We start from the raw sequence: 20,886 nt of genomic DNA, 5'->3' as shown, positions 1-20,886 counted from the left end.
ACGATGCACAAGCTAGACATTCAGAGCCCAGAGAGATTTTGAGGCTGGCAGTTTAAATTTTTTTTTTTTTTTAAATAGTCTTATCTTTAAGCTGGGAATACGGAGTAGTCATCACAGAGGGGCTGAACATAAAGCTGCACAGGGCCATTTTTACAATCCCTCACTAGGACAGAACTGCACTTCAGTTCTCGCCTTCCTCCTCCCCCCCCACCCCCCGTGCTACATTTTCTAGGACCTTTGGGAGTGTTCCCTCCCTATAAGTGGGAATAGCCTGAGTATCAAATGGGAACATCCCACACAATTGTCTTTCTTGTCACTAAAGGAGACCCTGGGCATTAACTGGTCTCAGCCTTCTTGATCACCATTTCAATTATTTTTATGGTTTTGTTTTTTAAAAGAAAACAAAACTTTGCAACACAGTGGAGTGTCTTGGAGGGAGATGGAAGGTGGTCCCTGATGCCAAGTGCTCCAGCAGCTGGAAAGGGTTGTTGTCACCAGACTAATGCCCTGGGAAGTCGTGAGGTCCTCAACAGCCAAATGTGCTTGCTGTGGACCCGGAGGACAGGCTATGTGGATGGCTTAGAATCTGTGTGCTGACTGTGTAGTGTGTTCTGTGTAACAGATATGTGTTTGAAATGGCGGACCCTCCCATTCCAGCTGAGCTCCGTGGAGAAGGAATACCCGGATACTTGGGTGTGCTCCATGAACCCTGACCCTGAGCAGGATAGGTGAGTATGAATGCGGGCCATGGTAGGGAATTGACATTAATGTGCCTTTGCCATGCTGTTCTGGGCACTTGACTGGGTAGCTAATGGCATTCTGCCTACATCAGAAGATTCTGCTCACAATCCCAGTGAATCCGGATGTTTCTACTGAAAATGAGCCTCAGTGAGCCAGTTGATGTCCCTAATGGCAACGCTGTTGTTCGTTTGAGTCAACGCAAATGAGGGATTATCTTCTTTGACGCTTTCTTCCTCTGGGGGGACCTTCCTGCTTCCCCCCCCACACACACACTTTGTTGATTTCAGTTGGGATGTCTGAAGCTAAGAGTGGTGTTGGGCTAATGACTGGGGACATCCACAGAACAAAGCTGAGGCTACAAGTTAAGGGTTGCAAAATGCTGGATAAATTCAATTAATTTTAACTACATGGAAAGTTTGAAGTGTCTGTGTAATTCTGTTAACATCCAGGAAAATAAAAGCCTGACGTAGGTGCTAAATTTCTTAAAGGACTAGTTTTCAATTAATTCATTCTGTACTCAAAGTAAGCACACAAATTTGGGGGGGGGGGTTGTATTTTTTCATAAAAACAAAGTCTGAATCTCTGCTTTAAGTGCAAAATGGAACTTAGCCTTAGCTATGGAGTTGGTCAGCACCTCCATAAAAACACTAACACACACACAGTCTCAATGGTAGATTCACTTTCCAGGGAGGAAGAAAATTCAGAATCCCTATTAGAGGGGTGGTGGATAAGAGAATTCTGAGATGTCTTTTAAAGAAGGATAAATTACTTACCTGTAATTCTGTTTCCTTAAATATGCTATTATCATAGGATTCCCAGTCTTGGAAAATAAGTAGGTCAAGGGGTGTTTCAAATGGAAACAAAGAACCACACAGGCAGTGATAAAAGGCCATATTAAGTAAGCCAGAATTTAGCTTTATTGGTGATTTGTTTGGGGGAAGGAGAGAAACCTCCAGACAAGCATGAAGTCTAAATACAGAAATACTTGAGGATGAGTTGAACAAAATAGCCACCTTAGCTAGCTCAGAATAAGAAAGTTCCTGAATTAAATAAAAACTTTAGGAGGTGAGAGAACTTGTGCTCCCCTATTTTGTGGAAACTTAAATGGAGACCCATTCCTTTTATGTAGGGTGAATCATCGCTAGAGTGCAAACCTCTGTACACTGCAGCATCCCTGAGATTGGCAGGAAAAAATGTTTATGATATGAGGGAAACATGAGTTAGGCCATAATAGTGAGGAATGCGATAGAAGTCTTCATACACTAAGAACTGGTATCTAGTAAACTAAGAGTTGCGTGAACTGTGGTGCTTCTAATCTGTTTCAAGTAGAACTCTTCAGACTTAACTGCTTCTGACAGTGTGGAGGAGGGCCTCGCTGGGATAGTCCTGTGGCATGAACAGTTTGTTGACAGTATGATAGGTTTATTAAGGTTAGAACACTAACACCACCATGTGGATAAAACTTAGACATTGTGATGAATCAGACTTATCCTTGTAAAATCTCCTCTAAGGCTGGTTATTAGTACCTGAAACTTAGCAGCTCTTAGAGCTGAAGACACTGCTACTAGGAATAAGATCTGTTTGTACCCTGCTGTAAACCTTTACATGCACAGTGGAGGGACTTGCAGGTTGGCCTCACTTATTTGGAGGTCTTTGCCTTTTCATGAGCCAAGTTCTTCGAGTGTTTGCTCATGTGTATTCCACCAGAGGTGTGTGTGCTCGCCACATGCACCGGTGCTGGAAGTTTTTCCCCTAGCAGTACCCATAGGGGAGTGCCCCTAGCGACCCCTGGAGTGGCACCTCCATGGCGCGGTATAAGGGGTGCTGTGCGCTCCCCCCACCCTCAGTTCCTTCTTGCCCCCAGTGTAGGTGCTCCGGAACTGCTCTGCTCCAGCTTTGCTGTAGCTCGTCCCCAGAACGGCTTGTTCATTCAGTGTGTGTGGTACCTGTAGTTGGTTAATTGATTAGTTTAGTTTGGCTAGAGTGCCCGGGTTTTAAGAGTTTTAAGTCGTGCGACACTTGTAGGCAACGTATGCCAGTAAAGTGCTCCGCACGCAGACTATTTGTACTGTTTGGGGGAAACCCATCTCAGTGATAGCTGCAAGATTTGCAAGTAGTTTAAGCCTCGGACCAAGAGAGAAAGGGACAGTAGGCTCCAGGCTACTCTGATAGAGTTGGTGCTGACCCCAGTTCTGGAGGACCGCTCCGAGTCAGCACTGTGCTCCGTGGTGTAGGTGTGCAGCGACCCTTTGGAGCCATCAATTAGTTGGCACCGCTCCCTGTCCGCGGGACATGCCAAGAAGGCTAGGAAGAGGCCGCCTTCGCCGCAGCACCGGAGTAAACCTGGGACAGAGGCTAGACCCATGTTGGACAGTCCTCGATCCCCCACCAGCCTCTAGGCCTCCGACTCAAGTCGAGCGAAGTAGCCCGGCTCATTTGGAGCGGGCCTCCCCAGATGTCCGGATGCCCTCCACACCGGAGGCCTTGCAAGTGGCCTAGGATGTCATGTCCATGCCGGTACCAGGAGCACCGCTGATGTCGGCCCCACACTCCAGAGGCAAGCCACCGCTGGGATCTCCGCAGTTGCCCTGACTCGGTACTGGTCTCGGTCAAGGGAATGTTCCTGACGCTGTTTGCCGCCCAGCAACCGTTCTGTGCAAAGTCCACATGGGTTGTCCTCAACTCCAACCAGGTTGTCTGGCTGGGTTCCATTTGTCAGAGACTCCCAGCACCGCTCCGCCTCGAGGAACGAACACCGATGGGACTGAGGCAGATGACGCCAAAGGTCCTCGTCTTGGAGGGGCTATTGCAGCCAGTCATGACACGAATGTCGACACCGTTCCCGTTTGTCATCCCGCTCCAGGACCCCGCCATGGCACTGCCCCCGCAGCCCCAGGCGTCAATTGCCGGCCCGCCCGCCGGAGCCGATCGCAGAGCAGCTATTACCAACGGTACTGGTCCTTCACGTTGGGATCGCGGTCCCATGGTCAACATCGCTCCCGGCACCGCCTCTCCTCCCCGTCCAGGGACAGTGACAGGTCGTATGTCAGCCCGGCCTCCATTCAAAGTTTTCTATTGATGGGCCAAGCCGAACAGACAGCTCCGCCGCTGCCACAGTAGGTGTAGTGGCACCGGGCCCCGTGGCCGGCCCAGTGGTACCAGTGGGCACCGTGGCCCCCGATGCAGCCCCCGGTGGGGACTCACTCGGTGATCGGAGCCTCAGAAGGACCATCGGCCTCCCTCTCCAGACCTATGAGGAAGGAGTCTGTGGGACATACATCCTCGGCCCCATGCCCGGAGACTGAGCAGGTGGTGGATCCTCCGGTGCCGGTGGACACACAAAGTACCCCATCAGCCTCCTCGCCCTCTCCTGATGAGGCAATTACGGCTCCTCCTCCCTCCGTCCTGTAGGAGGACTTTTGGGCCCACCAAGAACTCTTTAAGAGAATGGCATCAAGCCTCAACCTCCAGGCAGAGGAGGTGGAGGAACCCTTGGACTCCCTGTTTAATGTACTGTCCACCTCGGCACTGGGCAGGGTGGTCTTACTTTTCCATGAAGGGGTGGCAAAAATTTCAAATGCCCTGTGGCAAACCCCAGTCTGATTGGCCCCCATCTCTAAGAGAGTGGAACGCAAGTATTTTGTGCCCGCCAAGGGTCATGAATACTTGTACACCCACCCTGCTCCTAACTCCGTGGTGGTCGAGTCGGTCAACCACAGGGAACGGCAGGGCCAACCGGCCCCTACCCCAAAAAAAAAAGATTCAAGGAGGCTGGATTCATTTGGAAGAAAAATTTATTCATCCTCGAGCTTCCAGTTACGGGTGGCGAACCACCAGGCTCTCCTGGGCCAGTATGAGTTCAATCTATGGGGCTCCCTGTCCAAGTTCGAGGATTCTCTCCAGGAGTGCGACAGGAAGGAGTTCAAAGCGCTGGTGGAGGAGGGTACAGCGGCTGCCAGGGCAGTCTTGCAGGCAGCTTCGGATGCAATGGACATGGCCTCTGTGGTGTCCATGAGAAGGGCACCATGGCTCCTGCTTTATGGGCTGTCCAGCAAGGCGCAGACCTCCCTGCAGGACCTTCCTTTTGACGGCAAAGCTCTGTTTGCGGAAGAAACGGATACAAAGCTGCGTGGCCTGAAAGACTCCCGCACGCCGCTCCAGACTCTGGGTCTCTGTATTCCGGCTCCGGCTAAACCTAAGTTCAAGCCGCAGCAGACTCCTGCCCAGGCCACCCGCTCAAAATACAAGACCGCAAAAAAGTCACAGGACAACAAGAAGCGCCTACAGAGGCAGTCTCGACCTGCCCCCCAGCCTGGGTCCTCCAAGGGCAAGTAGGCGGAGAAAAGGCAGTTTTGATGGGACGCCCAGGGGCTCCCTGCAAGTTCTCATCAGGGATCCACCCTCAGTAAAGTTTCCTTCTCCAATCGGTTGTGTGTTTTCCTCCCAGAGTGGTCGTAGCTGACCTCAGACTGATGGGTCCTCAACTCCATCTCCCGGGGCTACACCCTCCAGTTTACTTCCACCCCTCCCAACCACCCTCTGCCCCCGTCCCTCCTGGAGGACCCCTCTCACGAGGCTCTGTTTGAGTAGGAGGTGGGGTGGCTTCTGGGCCTAGGAGCGGTGGAAGCGGTGCTGGGGGAGTTCAAATGCAAGGGGTACTACTCCCGCTTTTTCCTTACGCCAAAGGGGGGCTCAGGCCCATCTTGGACCTGCAAGGTCTGAACCAGTACATGGTGAAGCTCAAGTTCCGCATGGTCTCCCTGGCCTCCATCATCCGCTCCCTGGATCCCAGGGACTGGTACGCCGCCCTCGATCTGCAGGACGCGTACTTCCACATTCATATATTCGAGGGGCACAGATGCTTCCTCCATTTCACGGTGGGGCAGGAACACTACCAATTTACGGTCCTCCTCCCATTTGGCCTGTCCACTGCCCCCAGGGTATTCACGAAATGTATGTTGGTGGTAGCGGCCTACCTCAGGCGCCGGGGGGTCCAGATCTTCCCGTATCTGGACAACTGGTTGGTCAAGGGCAGCTCCTGGTCGCAGGTGCGGGATCATGTGGCGCTCCTTCTGTCCATGTGCACCACTTTGGGCCTGTTGGTAAACAACACCAAGTCCACATTAGTCCCGGTTCAATGCATAGAGTTTATCGGGGCGGTCCTGGATGCCTTGACAGCCAGAGCCTTCCTCCCACCAGACAGGTTCGAGACCCTGAGGGGACTTACCAACACGGTCACAAGGTTTCTGGAGACCACATTCAGACCGTGCCTCCAGCTCTTGGGTCACATGTCGGCGTGCACATGTGTGGCCTGTCACGCCAGACTGAGGATGAGGCCCCTCCAGCTCTGGTTGGCCTCAGAGTTCTCCCAGGCCAGGGACAGGATGGAAAAGGTCCCCATGGTGCCCAAGCCAGTGATTGCCCCCCTATGTTGGTGGTCCTTCCCAGGAGTAGGGCCCTGTCGCTGAAACTGGTGTCCGACACGTCGAACTTGGGATGGGGGCCCATATGAGGAAAGTTCAGACCCAGGGTCTGTGGTCGGCTCAGGATCTGACCCTCCACATAAATGTCAAGGAGCTCAGGGTGGTACAGCTGGTGTGCATGGCCTTCCACTCACACCTGGAGGGCCGTGTGGTCAGGGTTCTCACAGACAACACGGCCTCTGTTTTACATCAGTAGGCAAGGCGGGGCCCGATCGTCTGCCACAAAGCCCTCAGGCTGTGGGACTTTTGTATAGCCCACAGCATCTGCTTACTGGCCTACCACCTACCAGGCGCCCGGAACTCACGGACAGATCGCTTGAGCAGGGACTTCTCCTCTCAACATGAGTGGTCTCTTCACCCAGAGGTGGTGCATGGACTTTTCCAAGTGTGGGGAATTCCCCAGGTGGACCTGTTCGTGACTCAGCAGAACTGTCGCTATCCCCGGTTCTGCTCCAGGGGGGCTGGGACGGGGCGCTATCTCAGATTCCTTCCTCCTGTCCTGGTCAGGCCAGTTTCTCTATGCCTTTCCCCCATCCCGCTGATCGGCAAGGTCCTGGAAAAGATAAAGACAGAAAAGGCCCGGGTCCTTCTGATTGCCCTGGCACAGCCCAGGCAGGATTGGTACGGGATCCTCATGGGGCTGGCAGTCACCTTGCTGTGGCCATTGCTGTCCCGCCCAGACCTACTCTCCCATTGCTGCCTCCTCCACCCCAACCTAGCGGCACTCCACCTCATGGTGTGGTTGCTCAATGGTTAGGCCAGGAGATAAGGATGTGCTCAGAAGGGGTTCAGCACGTCCTCTTGGAAAGCAGGCGACCCTCCACGCGCCGAGCCTACTTGGCAAAGTGGACTCAGTTTTCCAGATGGGCGGATGAGCAGGGTGTTTCTCTGGTGGCTACCCCAATCCAGCTGATTCTGGACTATCTCCTTCACTTAGAGTCAAGGCGCACCTGGCGGCCATATCAGCCTTCCACCCACCGGTGCAGGGCCACACAGTATTCTCCCATGCTATGACTGGCCGATTCCTTAAGGGATTGGATCGTCTCTTCCCATATGTTAGGCCCCCAGTCCCACAGTGGGACCTAAACCTGGTGTTGACCTGCCTTACGGGCCCCCCATTTGAGTCACTAGCTATGTGCTCCTGGTCGCACCTCTCATGGAGGGTAGTCTTCCTGGTAGCAATCATGTTGGCTAAGCGGGTCTTGGAACTCAGGGCACTGACCTCCGAGCACCCGTACACAGCGTTTCATAAAGATACGGTCCAGTTCCTGCCACACCCTTCGTTCCTCCTGAAGGTGGTCTCCACCTATCAGATGAGTCAGGACATCTTTCTGCCAGTCCTCTTTCCCAAGCCCCATGTGTCCAGTGAGGATTACCGCCTCCACATGCTGGATGTGAGAAGGGCTCTGGCTTTTTACCAGTTACGACCTGGCGAGAATCCCTCCGCCACCAATTGTGAGGCTACGCTCGATTAGGGTTCAGGCCTCGTCTGCCTTTTTGGCCCATGTCCCCATTCAGGACATTTGTAGGGCTGCCACATGGTCTTCAGTTCACATGTTCACCTCACATCATGCGATCGTCTCCCAGACCAGGGAGGATGCCGGGTTCGGCCGTGCTCCGTCCCGAGAGTTTATGAACTCCTACCCACCTCCAACAGATATAGCTTGGAATCCCCTATTGTGGAATACATATGAGCAATCACTTGAAGAAAAGACAGTTACCTTTTCCATAACTGGTGTTCGAGATGTGTTGCTCATGTCTATTCTACATCCCACTGTCCTTCCCCTCTGTCGGAGTTGTCCTGCAAGAAGGAACTGAAGGTGGGGGGCGCGCATAGCACCCCTTATACCATGCCATGGAGGCGCCCCTCCAGGGGTCTCTATGGTGGCTCCCCTTCTGGTACTGTTTGGGGGAAAACTTCCAGCACCGGTGCACATGGCGAGCGTGCACAGCTATTGTGGAATAGACATGAGCAACACATCTTGAAGAACACCAGTTATGGAAAAGGTAACTGTCTTTTCTCAGGGACGGAGCTGCTAAGCTGGGGGCAGCGAGGTGCACTGGCTTTGATTGAGGATCTGAGGCTAGACTCTTTGCCTGATAAATTCGTCTTTGGGTATCTGCCACAGAATTAGGAACCAGACCTCCTTGGCCCACGGAAGGCTGTTGGGTTATCGGATCCTTCAGTTCCTCCTGAATTCTTTCCAGGACCATTGCAACCTAATCACGGATGGAAAAGCAGCGAGGAGTCTCCTTCCCCAATGGAGAGAAGTGTTCCATGCTAAAACAGTCTCTTCCTAAAACCAAGAATAGAAATCTGCACAGGCAGCCTAGGAGATCCATCTCTTGTATTCCCACTGGAGAAAGATTTAATCCAATACTTTCCGATTAAGAAAGTATTCATGAGATTATATCATTAATGGACTCCAACTGTCTGCAGCCATGTTTCCCTTATACACAATGCAGTGGGCTGATTGTCCATGTTAGTGAGGGGATCGTTCTCTGGATTACCCAGTGTCTGAAAGTCCTTAGAGCACCGGGGACTGCCCTCCTCTCCAAAATTTGGGGTGTTCTCATTAACAAAGCTGCCAGGATCCCTGGGTATAGCGTATGTCTGTGTGGGCTCTGCAGCACAGGTGAACACATCTGATCACTGTAATCTGGATGGGCAGTGTTTGTAAACCCATTCCTAATTGGATATTTTCCCTGGACTGCCTGATGGAACACCTTTTGCATCTGCTGGGGAAGACAACTTCCATATGATTTAAATACAGTACCTAAACTAGGAAGGGCCCTAGCAGAAGTTCAGGAAAGAGAAGGATCCAGTAAGCTATAATAGCTTTACACTGGCCTGTTTATCAGAGAGGCCTAGAAGTCGCCTGCAGACGTCCCAGTGTTGCTTGCTTCCACAAGGATCTCTAGGGTCAAAGAGATTTTTCTAATGCATGTGTTGGGTATTCCCAATGCATTTATGGCCATGGGACAACATCCATAGTATGGTTCAAGCTACTCATCACCCTTCCCCTTTGCTCGTTAGCATGAGGGAGGACACTGATCTGTCCACCACATTGACCACTTTCTGCTACCCTCTCCTCAAGGGAGACTGCCTCAGCACAGGTGTTTCCTTAATGCTGTTTCTTCAGTGCACTGGCATAGGGAAGAGGAGTCCTCACCGTCCTCCCATGGCAGCTGTTCTAAGGTGTTCTCGGTGAAGCTCAGTCTCCACAGCTTGTAAACTCCAGCGCAAACCACGACACACACATCAACACCAGTCAGGTTGCAGTACGAATTAAGCCACTGGAGTCTGGCATATGCACAACAGGCCAAGTGTGGAGTCTAAAACTATCAGTGTAGAGTACGTTTGAGGACAGTCTGAGGCGAGCAAGGCTACCTGCCTCAAGACGCTACCAAGCAGAAGCACCACAGAGACCTTTCATGGGGTTTGTGGTAGCCAGGGCAAAGTTTCTGTACGGAAAATAGAGAAATACCAGATCATTAACCCATAAAGTATCACCCTCTGCAGTAGAACTGATGGGCAAGAAAATTGGTGCCAGTCAGCTTTAAAATTCAGGAATAGATGGAAAACCAGTTAAAAGGGGCTCTGTAATGGTAGCCAGAGGGATCTCCTCAGTTGTGAGCAGTAATGAAGGAACTGACAGTTGGAGGCATCATTGGCTGGAATAGTTGCCTGTGGCATTTCCCTGTGTGGCTCCTGCTTTCTGAATGGGCGGCTCATGCCAGTGGGCTCCCAGCGTAAATAGGTTTATTTTAAAGACTTTTTTTAACCCTTCAATTGTAAAGCCAGTAAGCTTCTGTGTATGCATTTCTGCCTGGCTACAATCTGTGAATCTTTCTGATTGTCCTTGAGATTAGGGTATTGCAGTAATAGTGAAACAGCTAGGTTTCCTTGAGGCCGATATTGCTCTCCCTAACTGTAAAAGTTTGTTGTAACTCACGTTTTGGTCTCTTGCTGAGCTTGGCTATTATCATTTTCTCTACTGTAGGTGTGAAGCTTCAGAGCAGAAGCAGAAGGTACCCCTGGGAACACTGAAAAAAGACATCAGATCACAAGAGGAGAAGCAGAAGCAGCTGACGGAGAAAATTCGCCAGCAGCAGGAGAAACTGGAGGCTCTGCAGGTGAATCTAGAGACCTAGAGCTGAGCATGGTGGAGAGAATCTGAGATGCCTCCTTGGGCAAATGAATTTTGCTGAGTTAAATGTCTTTCTCAACCCTCTCTCATTTTATTTGTATTACTGTAGTGCTTAGGAGCCCTAGTCATAGTCTCGCCCCCTTGTGCTAGGCTGTGTACAAACAAAACAAAAAGACATTCACTTCCCCCAAGGAAATTCCCATCTAGGTATAAGACAAGACAACAGATAGATGCAGATAGACTAGAGAGTACAAGGAAACGACAGTAGTCGTCAGCATGATAGGCAGTAGCCTCAGCATACCAGCAGACTAGCCACTGTAAATTTTTTTGTAGGCATAATGGAAAAAGAGAATGTTAAGGAGTGTTTTGAAGGAGGTTAGTGCATTTGTTTTGTGGATGTTTATGGGGAGTTCCTCCCACGTGTGAGGGTCAGCACAGGAGAAAGCATGAAGGTGCTTATTTGAAAATTTAATAATTGGACGATGGAGGCATCATGGACGAACTGGAGAACATATGCTGCCTAGAGTCCAAATCCTGTTCCTCACACCTCCTGGGGTTTATTTTAGTTAAAAAAATGAGCAGCAGTAAAACAAAGTTTAGCTCAGACTTCAGGCTTCACTTCTTTTTGGACTCCTCCCTTTGGACTGCTCAGCCCACAGCCTATGTCCTCTCTTTATTGGGCTGCTCCCCCCCTTTTTTTTTTATGGTTCGATGCGGGAGTGAGCCACCTGCCTTAGTGAGCCAGCAGAACCCGTTTAACATTCCCCAGCATGATCACCACCTGCTAATGTTGGGTTTTAGGGAAACACTGACAGCTTTTAAAATGACCGTGTTCCTGTTTTTACCTCAGAAAACTACTCCAATCCGGTCCCAAGCTGACCTGAAGAAATTACCTCTGGAAGTGACCACGCGGCCTGTCGTGGAGGTAAGTACCACAGCTCCTGTACTGCTGCAGACCTGTATGCTCCAGTGCCATACTGAACTATTCTGTGAGCAATTCCTGACTCTTTATTCTTCCTCTCTCCTGTGCTCTCTCTCTTCTCCCAGGACTCCCAATCACTGAGCAGACCTCAACGCCCGCGATCTCCTCCTTTACCCGATGTAATTAAAAATGCTCCCAGCAGGCCGCCGCCTCCCCCCAAGTCCATCAGCCAACTGCGAAAGGCCCCCCTGGCTCGGCCAGCCATCAGCGCCCCCAAACTGGCAAGTGTGCTGTCCAGGGAGGAAGCTAGTACTTCCAGGACACAGCAGCATATCGTGACTGCAGGAAAGTCCAACAGCACAGTTGTCAGGACTCCTGCCAAACCGATCCATGTTGGGAGGCCACCCCCCATGCTTCTGCAGAACTCCATGAGCCAGCGTGAGACTCCCAGCCCCAAAATTATAAAGACACCGGTGCTGAAAAAACCTGCAGCACTCAAACCTCCACAGGTGAGTCCATTATTTGGTAGGACGGGAAATCATCAAAGCTCTACCCCTCAACCTGGACAAACCCAGTGTTTACCCAGCATCTTCCTCACCTTCAGCTGTGAGAGACCCCTCCCCCACACACTATAGTAACTGCATAGGTTGGAAGAACTGTACTGTGCTAGGTGAGAGCTCAACGATCTATCCTTAGAGGGATCACTTGCCCCAGCTGCTTCGTGTGAGACCCCAGTGATTTCCCTGCATGGGGTAGAAACATGACAACAGGTTCATGGTGATGGATACTGGTGGTATTTGTGGCTATCCCTTGTGGCATGGGATGGATATATGTGTGATATATATGTGCTAGGACCTTCTGTAGAAAGTCTTATGGTCAGATTTTCAAAATGGCTCTGCATCCAGCTGCTCCCATTGTTCTTAACCGGAGCTGTTGGGTGCTGAGCTCTTTTGAAACCCTGGCTCCTTTGTTTAGGCGGCTGTAGAGGCACTGAGCTCGTCTGAAAGCCTACCCCCTTGAAATGGATGGTTGGTGGCATTCTTGAGATTCAGCCAGAAATCACTTGCTCTCAGCAGGCCTCCAGCATCCGCAAGAGGACATTTAACACCATGGAGGATGGAGCTGAGGAGGAAGCGGAGCAGAAGAAGGAGAGAACGAAACGGGGCAAATTAGTGGTAGTGAAAGAGGAGAAGAAGGACTCAAACGAGGTGGTGGTTGAGGTGAGGATTGCAGTGAGTTCCCTCTGGCAGGAAGGGAGCTAGTGAGCTCTCATGATCTTCCTGGGAGATGGCTAACACGAGCTCTTTATGCTTACAGCTCACAGACAGTGCAGGGGAGGAGGAGCTGGCAGATCTGAAAAGAGCCCAAAAAGGTGAGGAGCAACCCATTAAACTCGAGTTACCATGTTTGTGCCAGAAGTGACCATGTTTTTTCCAACCCCAAGGAATTTACATACAGTTTAACTGATCGTGGCCAAGGTTGCTTTGATAGTGCTGAAATATGGCATGCTGGGACCTGTAATCTCTGGGCTGCACATTTATATTAACGGTGAAGGAGGCTTTGGGCCTCATTGCATGAATCCGTGAGTCTCCCTTGTTTGTGGTGTACTGCAGCAGAGAGTCAGCAGGGCTATCTGTGGAGTATAGCCCCCTCACTTGTTCCCAGGCAGTCCCATCCCTGTTGTGGGTTACAAGAAAAACTTCCACAAAGGGGAGTGACTCATGTCCCATTCCCAGGACACGTGAAGGGTGGTGACAACTCTAGGTTCTTCTTTGAGTGATGGTCACTGTATGTATTCCATATGTGGGTGTGCATGCGTGCCATGTGCCAGAGCCTGGAAGCTTTCCTTAGGAGTGTCCGTTGACCCGCACATGCGTCATGTGTCCCCTTGTGCTCGCTGCTGAGGGGATAATAAGTTGTGCAGGTTGGTGCTTCTCCAATTCCCTCTTACCGCTGCGTGGCCTGAATAGGAATCCCTGTTCCTTAGCACTTTGAGCTTGACTAAGAGTGTGACCTTGTCCGTTTGTGTAGGTAGGTGTATGTAGTTGTTGCTAGGGTATATAGTTATTATAGATTAATTAGTAAGTTAGTTAGCATTAGTTTCTCTCTGGGGACCTTTCTTCCGCTGGGACTATGCCCTGCATTCTGGGGTTTAAGAACTGTGTTTCCTGGCCGTGCTCATTCTCTGTGAGCGACAAGCATCAGAGATGCCTTTATTGCTCCATCTGTAAGTCTTTCCTGCCCCACACCTGGGAAGCTCGGGAGCTTAGCCTCCGTAAATTTAGGTTCATTCCCAGCAGAGTACTGAGGAAGCATGAGCTTCCCTCCGGAAAAAGCTGAGTGAAATGTGCTTTCAGCGTCAGTCCAAACCCCCTAACACCTGCCCTTCTGTGTCTCAGACAAAGGGCTGCATGTGGAGGTACGAGTGAACAAGGAATGGTTCACAGGCCGTGTCACAGCTGTGGAGATGGGCAAGCATGCCATACGCTGGAAGGTGAAATTCGATTACGTACCTACAGACACCACACCAAGAGATCGCTGGTAATTAACCATTATCTTTGGCTGCGGGGGCTCTGGAGATGCTCCCCCTTCAACAGGGAGGAGAGGTGGGACCCTGTTAGCTTTTCACAGGTGCTGAGGAGAGGAATAATCCATTCTTACGTTGGGAAGGTTGTGTACACGGGAATGTTTGGAGAAGGCTGCTCTGTGATTGTGAAGGGAACAGGCATCTGTATGTAGGGGGTGGCTCTGGAAGAAGCAGTGTAATCTAGGAGCTGTTGTCAGAGTGACGGGGGATCTGCGGCAGGGGCTACTAACAGGGTCTGGGTAGTCTGGAGAAGGCTGTATGTGACTCCCTGCTACCCCCCTAGGGTAGAGAAGGGCAGTGAGGATGTACGGTTGATGAAGCCTCCCTCTCCAGAGTATCAGAGTCCAGATACACAGCAGGAAGAGGAGGTTGCAGCTGAGCCTTCTACCTCAGACTGCGCCCGAATTGAGCCAGACACCACCGGTCCCAGCAGCAACCAGGAGACTGTGGATTTGCTAGTCCAGACACTCCGGTGGGTTTATTTGGTGCTCACAGCAGTTATGATTTCTGAGTATTTCAGTCTCCAAACAAGACTTTAAACTCTATTTGTGGCTGCTTGTTTTCTCTTGGGTAGGAATTGTTTGCGGTACTTCTTACCTCCAAATTTTCCCATCTCCAAGAAAGAGCTGAGTTCCATGAGTTCAGAAGAATTGATGGCTTTTCCTCTGGTGAGTTCAGTGCTTCTCTTTTACACTAAACTTGTGCTGGGTCTACAAATGGAAAATTTTCAGGTCCTGGGTTTCTCTGCTTTGGGAGTAGAGGGATCAAATGGATGTTTCTGGAATCGTAGAATATCAGGGCTGGAAGGGATCTCAGGAGGTCATCTAGTCCAACCCCCTGCTCAAAGCAGAACCAATCCCCAGGAGTGTTCATCCTCTTGAGGAAATGTGGACACAATGTTTATTTTATCAAATCATAGCTCTTCAGAGATCTGTTGGGATGCCAAATGGTGAACGATCATGGAGTTCTGCTGATTTCTTCCTCTCCTCATCCCTCTGTCAATGGATGGAGTGTGAGCCAGCAAGTGCCTCTTATGATCCACTGAGGGTCATGCTGCTCAAGTTTAGAAATGCTAGGACGTTGTTGTCACAAGGCAACCTTAACTAGCCTGTGAAACAAAGTTTTCGGTTTTATTACTGGATTTGCTCAGGGTTTTTCCACCCATCTTTTTTCTTTTTTTTTTTTTAAATCAGGCAAATGAAGGCACAGTTTTTATAATGCAAACAAATGGGATGGATGGTGAACAGATGCTAAAATAAAAGGAGTGGTGTCCTTTGAGAGGCAAATCAACTTCATTTTAGCTCTGCCTAGATACTTCTACCAGTAAATCAGGGAGGAAACCATAATGGAGTGGTGGGAGCAGGGTGTATGGGACTCTGTGGCCGCAGACAGAGGGAGGGTACACGTTAGAGTCCATCTCTGAGCTTTGGGCTCTGCTCTTGGGGGACAGGGCAGCCTGTCTGTCTAACGTTTTGTGGTAAAAGCCAGAAATGAACAGTCTAATTGGTGACTTTCTGTTGTTTTCCTGTCAGTATCAGAGGTTGGCATCTGGAGTTCCCTTCATTACTATTGGCAGATTGCAGCTGTTGGGGGAATGCTGCTGGGGGTGGGCCTTTGGTGTTTCTTGATCTTGCCCCTTGTCACAGGGTATTGACTCACTTTTTCGTCTGCCCACAGAAAGAATATTTCAAACAGTACGAGATGGGTCTGCAGAACTTGTGTAATTCCTATCAGACTCGTGCTGACGCCCGCGCCAAAGCCTGTGAGGAAAACCTCCGCAGCTCAGAGAGAAAACTTAAGGAGACAGAGGAGAAACTGCAGAAGCTGAGGACTAATATTGTGGCACTTCTGCAGAAAGTGCAGGAGGTGGGTGAGATCCCAGGTGCAGATTAAAATTACTGAGTGCCGCTGGATTGGGGCCAGCTGAGACACTGAGGAAAGTTAGGACTTCACTTTGCCCATGACTTGACTTCCAGCTTTGTCTTTGGTCCTCAGTAACTCAGGGCATGGCTACACTTGCAGATGTCGAGCACTTTGAGTTAAACGAGCCTTCGCAGAGTGCAATAGGGAAAGCACTGCAATTGGTCCAACACTGACAGCTACAAGCGTACTGGCGTGGCTACAAGTGTATGTGAGGGGAGAGAGTGAGTTTTTTTGAGGGGCTGAGAGCATGTCAGCACACTGTCTTGTAAGTTCAGACAGCATCACACACACACCTTGCCCACCCCACCCCCCTCTCTCTCACACACAGCATTCCACAGTAATGGTTGCATTGTCCTGGAGCAGATAAGCATGCTGGCTGTCAGAAACAGAGCTTTCAAAGGGAATATCCGCATTCCTGCAGCGATTCCAAAACCGTGAAAAGAGTAGCCACTTGACTTAAGGAGATTATGGGGCGTTTCCAGAGGCTGATCAAAGCGCAGTAATGCAACACCTCATTCACGCTGACCCCCGGGTATTTCAGCCAAGGCGCAACAAGCGTTAACCTTCTCGCCAAGGGGGAGTACCAGGTTGTGGAGTCAGAGCGCTCTACGTGCCTTGCCAGTGTGGACGGGTAGTGAGCTAGGGCACCTGGGGCTGCTTTAATGCGCTCTAACTCGCAAGTGTAGCCAAGCCCTCAGTGTTCTATGTTGCAGGTGGGGTTAAATTCCCAGAGCCTGATTCTTCACTGCTTTATACCTTGTGTGTGGGTGCGTGATGCTGCCCCTTGTGTGAGTGATTGGGGAGTTCTGATTTACACCCCACTGTCCTCCGGTGTCAATGACTATACCAACAGCTAGGCAGAGGAGAAACATCCCTTGGCTTTGGCTTTCTGTGCCACCAGAGACCACGTGTGTAGAAGAAGCTCTGTGCACCACTCCTGGGGAAAGGGAGTACTTCATGTCTCTCAGTAGCAATCCTTGGGGCTGGTTAAGAAGTGGTGATGTGCTCTGGAGGGAATATCTGCCCAGTTCTAAAGCAGGATGGTGTCTGCTGTGGAAACTTGAGCGTAGGGTTGTACGGTGGGAGCGGAGCCTCAGGGCTCCAATAGGGTTTGGGGGATGGCTGGCTATTAATAAGGCCACAGATAGGAAAGCTGGCAGTGCTACCGGTAAGTAGCACTGCCAGCTACAGTGTAAACATCTGCAGTGTACATCACATCTGCACATGTACACATCACATGTACATCTGCAGTGTAAACATGTGAAGTTCTTAGCTCCTGGAATAGCAATGAATCCTGCAGGCCGGGCTTGAGGGGGATTGGCAGGAGTGTTATGGCAAGGGTTGCTGCAGAGATTTCCGAAGAGAGAGATCACAACATTTCTCTCCCTGCTTCCCGTCCCCTGCTCCTGATGTATCTGCTGTAACATCTCTTCTTCTTCAAGTGATGGTCCCTATTGTATTCCACTGAGGGTTTATGTATGTGCTATGCGTCCGGAGCTGGAGAATTTGAAAGTAGTGTCAGTTGGCCCATGCATACGCCCTTGCTTTGCCTTACGGTTTGTCTGAGGTGACAAAGGGCGAGGCAGACTGACCGCATCTCCAGTTCCTTTTCACTGCCACTTGGTCTGAGTCATACCTACTAAAAAAAGAAAAGAAAAAATTAGAACTGTACATAGTTGGTTTTAGCCTAGTTTTTACTGTAGTTTAGTGTCTAGTAGTAGTTTTTAGGAGATAAGAGACTGGGGAATCCATTTACCTGTCCCTCCACCCCAACCCAGCACCCATACCTATACTGGATTATACCAAAGACGCCAGGGTTTAAGGTCTGCACCTCCTGCCCACGCTTGTTCTCAGTCAGCGACGAGCAACAACGCTGCCTCTACTGCTTGGGAGAAGCCTACTTTTCATCCAGGTGTAGCATCTGCTTGTCCTTCCCAAGCAGTAACCAGGAAGGCCGGGATCTCTGCCTCAAGAAGCACCTCATGGAGGTCTCCATGTGGCTGCAGTGAGATCCAGGCCAGGGCACCCCCGCTGTACATCAGCCTGAGAAACCCAAGAACGCGTCTCTCACCACCGAGATAGTCCAGTTCTGCCAGTACTACGGACCCCGTGCTGGGGCCTACTCAAGAGGCAAGAAAGCATACGCCATATGCACGCAGTAAGTTTTCCTCCAGGCCCAAGGAGGAGGATGCACCCTCCACAAGTTCCAGCCACGGAGAAGCAGTGCGTTCCAAGGCTCACAAGCTTGACAAGAAATCACACAGGCTAGCAGATTGGCCAGTACCGAGCACCGAGATGCACACGCCTTCTGAGTCAGCCCGCCCTAAGTCAAGGGAACTGGCGGCTTTGAAACTGTCCTCCGCTCCAGCTCCCCTTCCAGCTACAGAGCACATGCCACTGACTCTGGAGAGGTTGGAGATGGTGTCTGGGCCTCATGAACTCTTTGCTCTAGGGGAAGCAAGATCCTAAGCCTTCCTCTACAGTCTGTGCCTAGGGAGGTACAATTTCCAACCCAGGACTTACCTCAGTCAGATCGTGCTTCTGTCCTTTCCCCTGTAGTTTATAGCAGGGGTTCTCAACCATTTTCTTTCTGAGGCCCCCACAACATGCTGCAAAATCTCCACGGCCCGCTTGTGCCACAGCTGTTTTCCTCCATATAAAATCTACAGCTGGCATTAAGGGGGAGGAAGCAGGGCCATTGCCCGGTGGCCCATGCCACAAGCAATTGCAAAACTAAGTTGCTTAGGCTTCAGCTTCAGCCCCAGGTGCTGGAACTCAGGGCCCCAGGCTGCAGTCCTTCATGGTGGGGCTTCAGCTTTCTGCCCTGGGCCCTAACAAGTCTAACGCCAGCCATACTTAGTGGACCCCCTCAAACCAGCATGCGGGTCGTGTGTCGTCGTCCCCCCGTGTCCCGTCCCCCCCACCCCCACCCCACAGGAGCCCCAGACCCTGGTTGAGAACCACTAGTTTATAGGGTTCCAACAATACCAGCTTTGGAACCGGAATCCTAGTTTTCATCATCAGAGGATATGGATGGAGCACAACGGCCACCCATCCACTGCTGCCACTACGAGTTACACGAAGGGGCCTCCTGGCAGTACCCTCCTCTCCCCCAGCAGAGAAGCCACTGGTAACCCACTCCATGGGACCCTCTGCAGCATCTGCTGGATCCATCCCGTTGGCCACACTATGGGTCCTGGCCTCAATATTATCCACCTTCAGTATCTTCCCATTCAGCAAGAGAGGGTTTGCCCCATCCCCGCTTCAGACATCCTTGAGTAGGTGGTCAGAACTGGTTTTGCAGGATGAACCTCTCCGTCTGATTCCACTGGTGCTGATTCCACAGCAGGGACTATTTCCGTCCTCTCCTCCAAACACAGCAGTGATCTTGGCTCCCCCTCACCTCCAGGTGACTTTCGCCAGTTCTAAGACCTCCTAGGTGGGGGGGGTGAGGACCTTCATATTCCACTAGAGGAAGTACAGGACAAACAGCGCCAGTTTCTGGGCATCCTTCAGGCCTCAGCACCAACCAGGGTGGCTCTACCAATCAACAATGCCATTCTTCAGCTGGCTGGAACTGTTTGGCACACCCCAGCCACTTGTGCACCTGCCTCCAAGGGGGCGGAAAAGCAGTACTACAGTAACTCCTCGCTTAACGCCGTCCCGGTTAATGTTTCGCTGTTACGTTGCTGATCTATTAGAGAACATGCTCGTTTAAAGTTGTGCAATGCTCCCTTGTTTGGCAGCCACCTGCTCTGTCCACTGCTTGCAGGAAGAGCAGCCTGTTGCAGCGAGCTGGTGGGGGCTTGGAACCAGGGTGGTCTGGCAGCCCCCCATTGGCTCCCCTAAGTTCCCTGTGTGGCAGCCGCTCAGCAGGCTATCAATTGCCGGGCAGTTCAGGTGTCCCCCCTCCCATTGCCATGTGCTGTTCCCGGGAGCCTCCTGCTTGCTGTGCAGGGGATGGGGAGAAGAGGGATGCTGATGTGAGGGTGTCCCTCTCCCCCTGCTCCTGTACCCCATCTCCACAGAGCATGGGGGACACACAACAGGGCTCAGGACAGAGGGAGCTTGCTGGCAGCAGCTGCTGTCTCAACTTGCTGATCTATTTAAAAAGGCAGTGTACTTAGAGTGGGGTCAGAGTACTTAAAGGGGCAATACGCATCTCTCTCTCTCTCTCTCTCTCTCTCTCTCCTCTCTCCCCCCCCCCTCCCTCCCTCCCTCCGGCACTGTGGAAAGTGGAGGGAATGGTGCGCTCCATTGGGATGCAGCCACTGTCATGCGTTTGTGTCTCCTCCCTCTATTCACGCTGCCTTGTAGAGTGTGAGACTACATTAACAACGTGTTAACCCTTGACAGCTCAGCCGAGTGCTAGTTCATCATTTTAGCCACAAGGCATTTCCTGGGAAATATCCCATCCTCTGACTCCTCCACCTCAACCAAGCGTCACAATCCTCATTACTGTGTACAGTATTAAATTGTTTAAAACTAATACTGTGTGTGTATGTAACACTGGAACCTAATCTCCCCCCCCCCCCCCCCCGCTTACATTAATTCTTATGGGGAAATTAGATTTCCTTAACATTGTTTCACCTAAAGTAGCATTATTCAGGAACATAACTACAACGTTAAGCGAGGAGTTACTGTACCTACAGCTAAGGGGTCTGAGTTTCTATTGTCCCACTCCTCACCCAATTCCATTGTGATCCAAGTGGCAATGGAATAGGCCAGGCAGCAGCACTCACACTGCACCCTGGCAGACGAGGGAAGCGACTGGACCTTCTGGGTCGCAAGGTCTTCTCATCAGCTAGCCTCCAATTTCAGATCTCAAACTACAAATATGACTCTCAACTATAGTAAATTGGAAGACTTTACTGACAAACTCCCCCAGCAAGGTCAAGCCCGTTTCCAGGCTATCCTGGAGGAGTGCAAACTGGTCATGAGAATGGCGCTGTGGACACGGTGGATACCTCTTTGCATGTGATGGCTATGGGAATCCTAATGCAGAGGAAATCACAACTACATTCATCTGGTTTCCCCAGGGAGGTACAGAATACCATAGATTTCCCCAGGGAGGTACAG

General features: G+C 51.0%; 1 protein-coding gene across 3 annotated transcripts in view; it reads left to right on the top strand.

Annotated features, from left to right (window-relative positions):
- The window catches only part of MORC2 (MORC family CW-type zinc finger 2), a 116,124-nt gene that overhangs the window by 84,290 nt on the left and 10,948 nt on the right, over positions 1-20,886 (top strand). Inside the window, exons 16-25 of one of the 3 annotated variants that reach the window (XM_048821068.2) lie at positions 623-728; positions 10,229-10,361; positions 11,226-11,300; positions 11,423-11,806; positions 12,374-12,517; positions 12,615-12,669; positions 13,697-13,838; positions 14,168-14,356; positions 14,459-14,552; positions 15,562-15,750. In XM_048821068.2, coding sequence (XP_048677025.2) covers positions 623-728; positions 10,229-10,361; positions 11,226-11,300; positions 11,423-11,806; positions 12,374-12,517; positions 12,615-12,669; positions 13,697-13,838; positions 14,168-14,356; positions 14,459-14,552; positions 15,562-15,750 — 1,511 coding nt within the window. Of the gene's footprint in view, positions 1-622; positions 729-10,228; positions 10,362-11,225; positions 11,301-11,422; positions 11,807-12,370; positions 12,518-12,614; positions 12,670-13,696; positions 13,839-14,167; positions 14,357-14,458; positions 14,553-15,561; positions 15,751-20,886 lie in introns of those variants that run through there. The other 2 variants (XM_048821067.2, XM_048821069.2) reach the window with 2 other exon arrangements.

This window comes from Caretta caretta, chromosome 15 (assembly GCF_965140235.1).
Source record: "Caretta caretta isolate rCarCar2 chromosome 15, rCarCar1.hap1, whole genome shotgun sequence".
In the NCBI taxonomy this organism is placed as follows: Eukaryota; Metazoa; Chordata; order Testudines; family Cheloniidae; genus Caretta; species Caretta caretta.
Note: the sequence above shows the minus strand (reverse complement) of the source record. Positions and strands in the feature narration are given on the sequence as shown.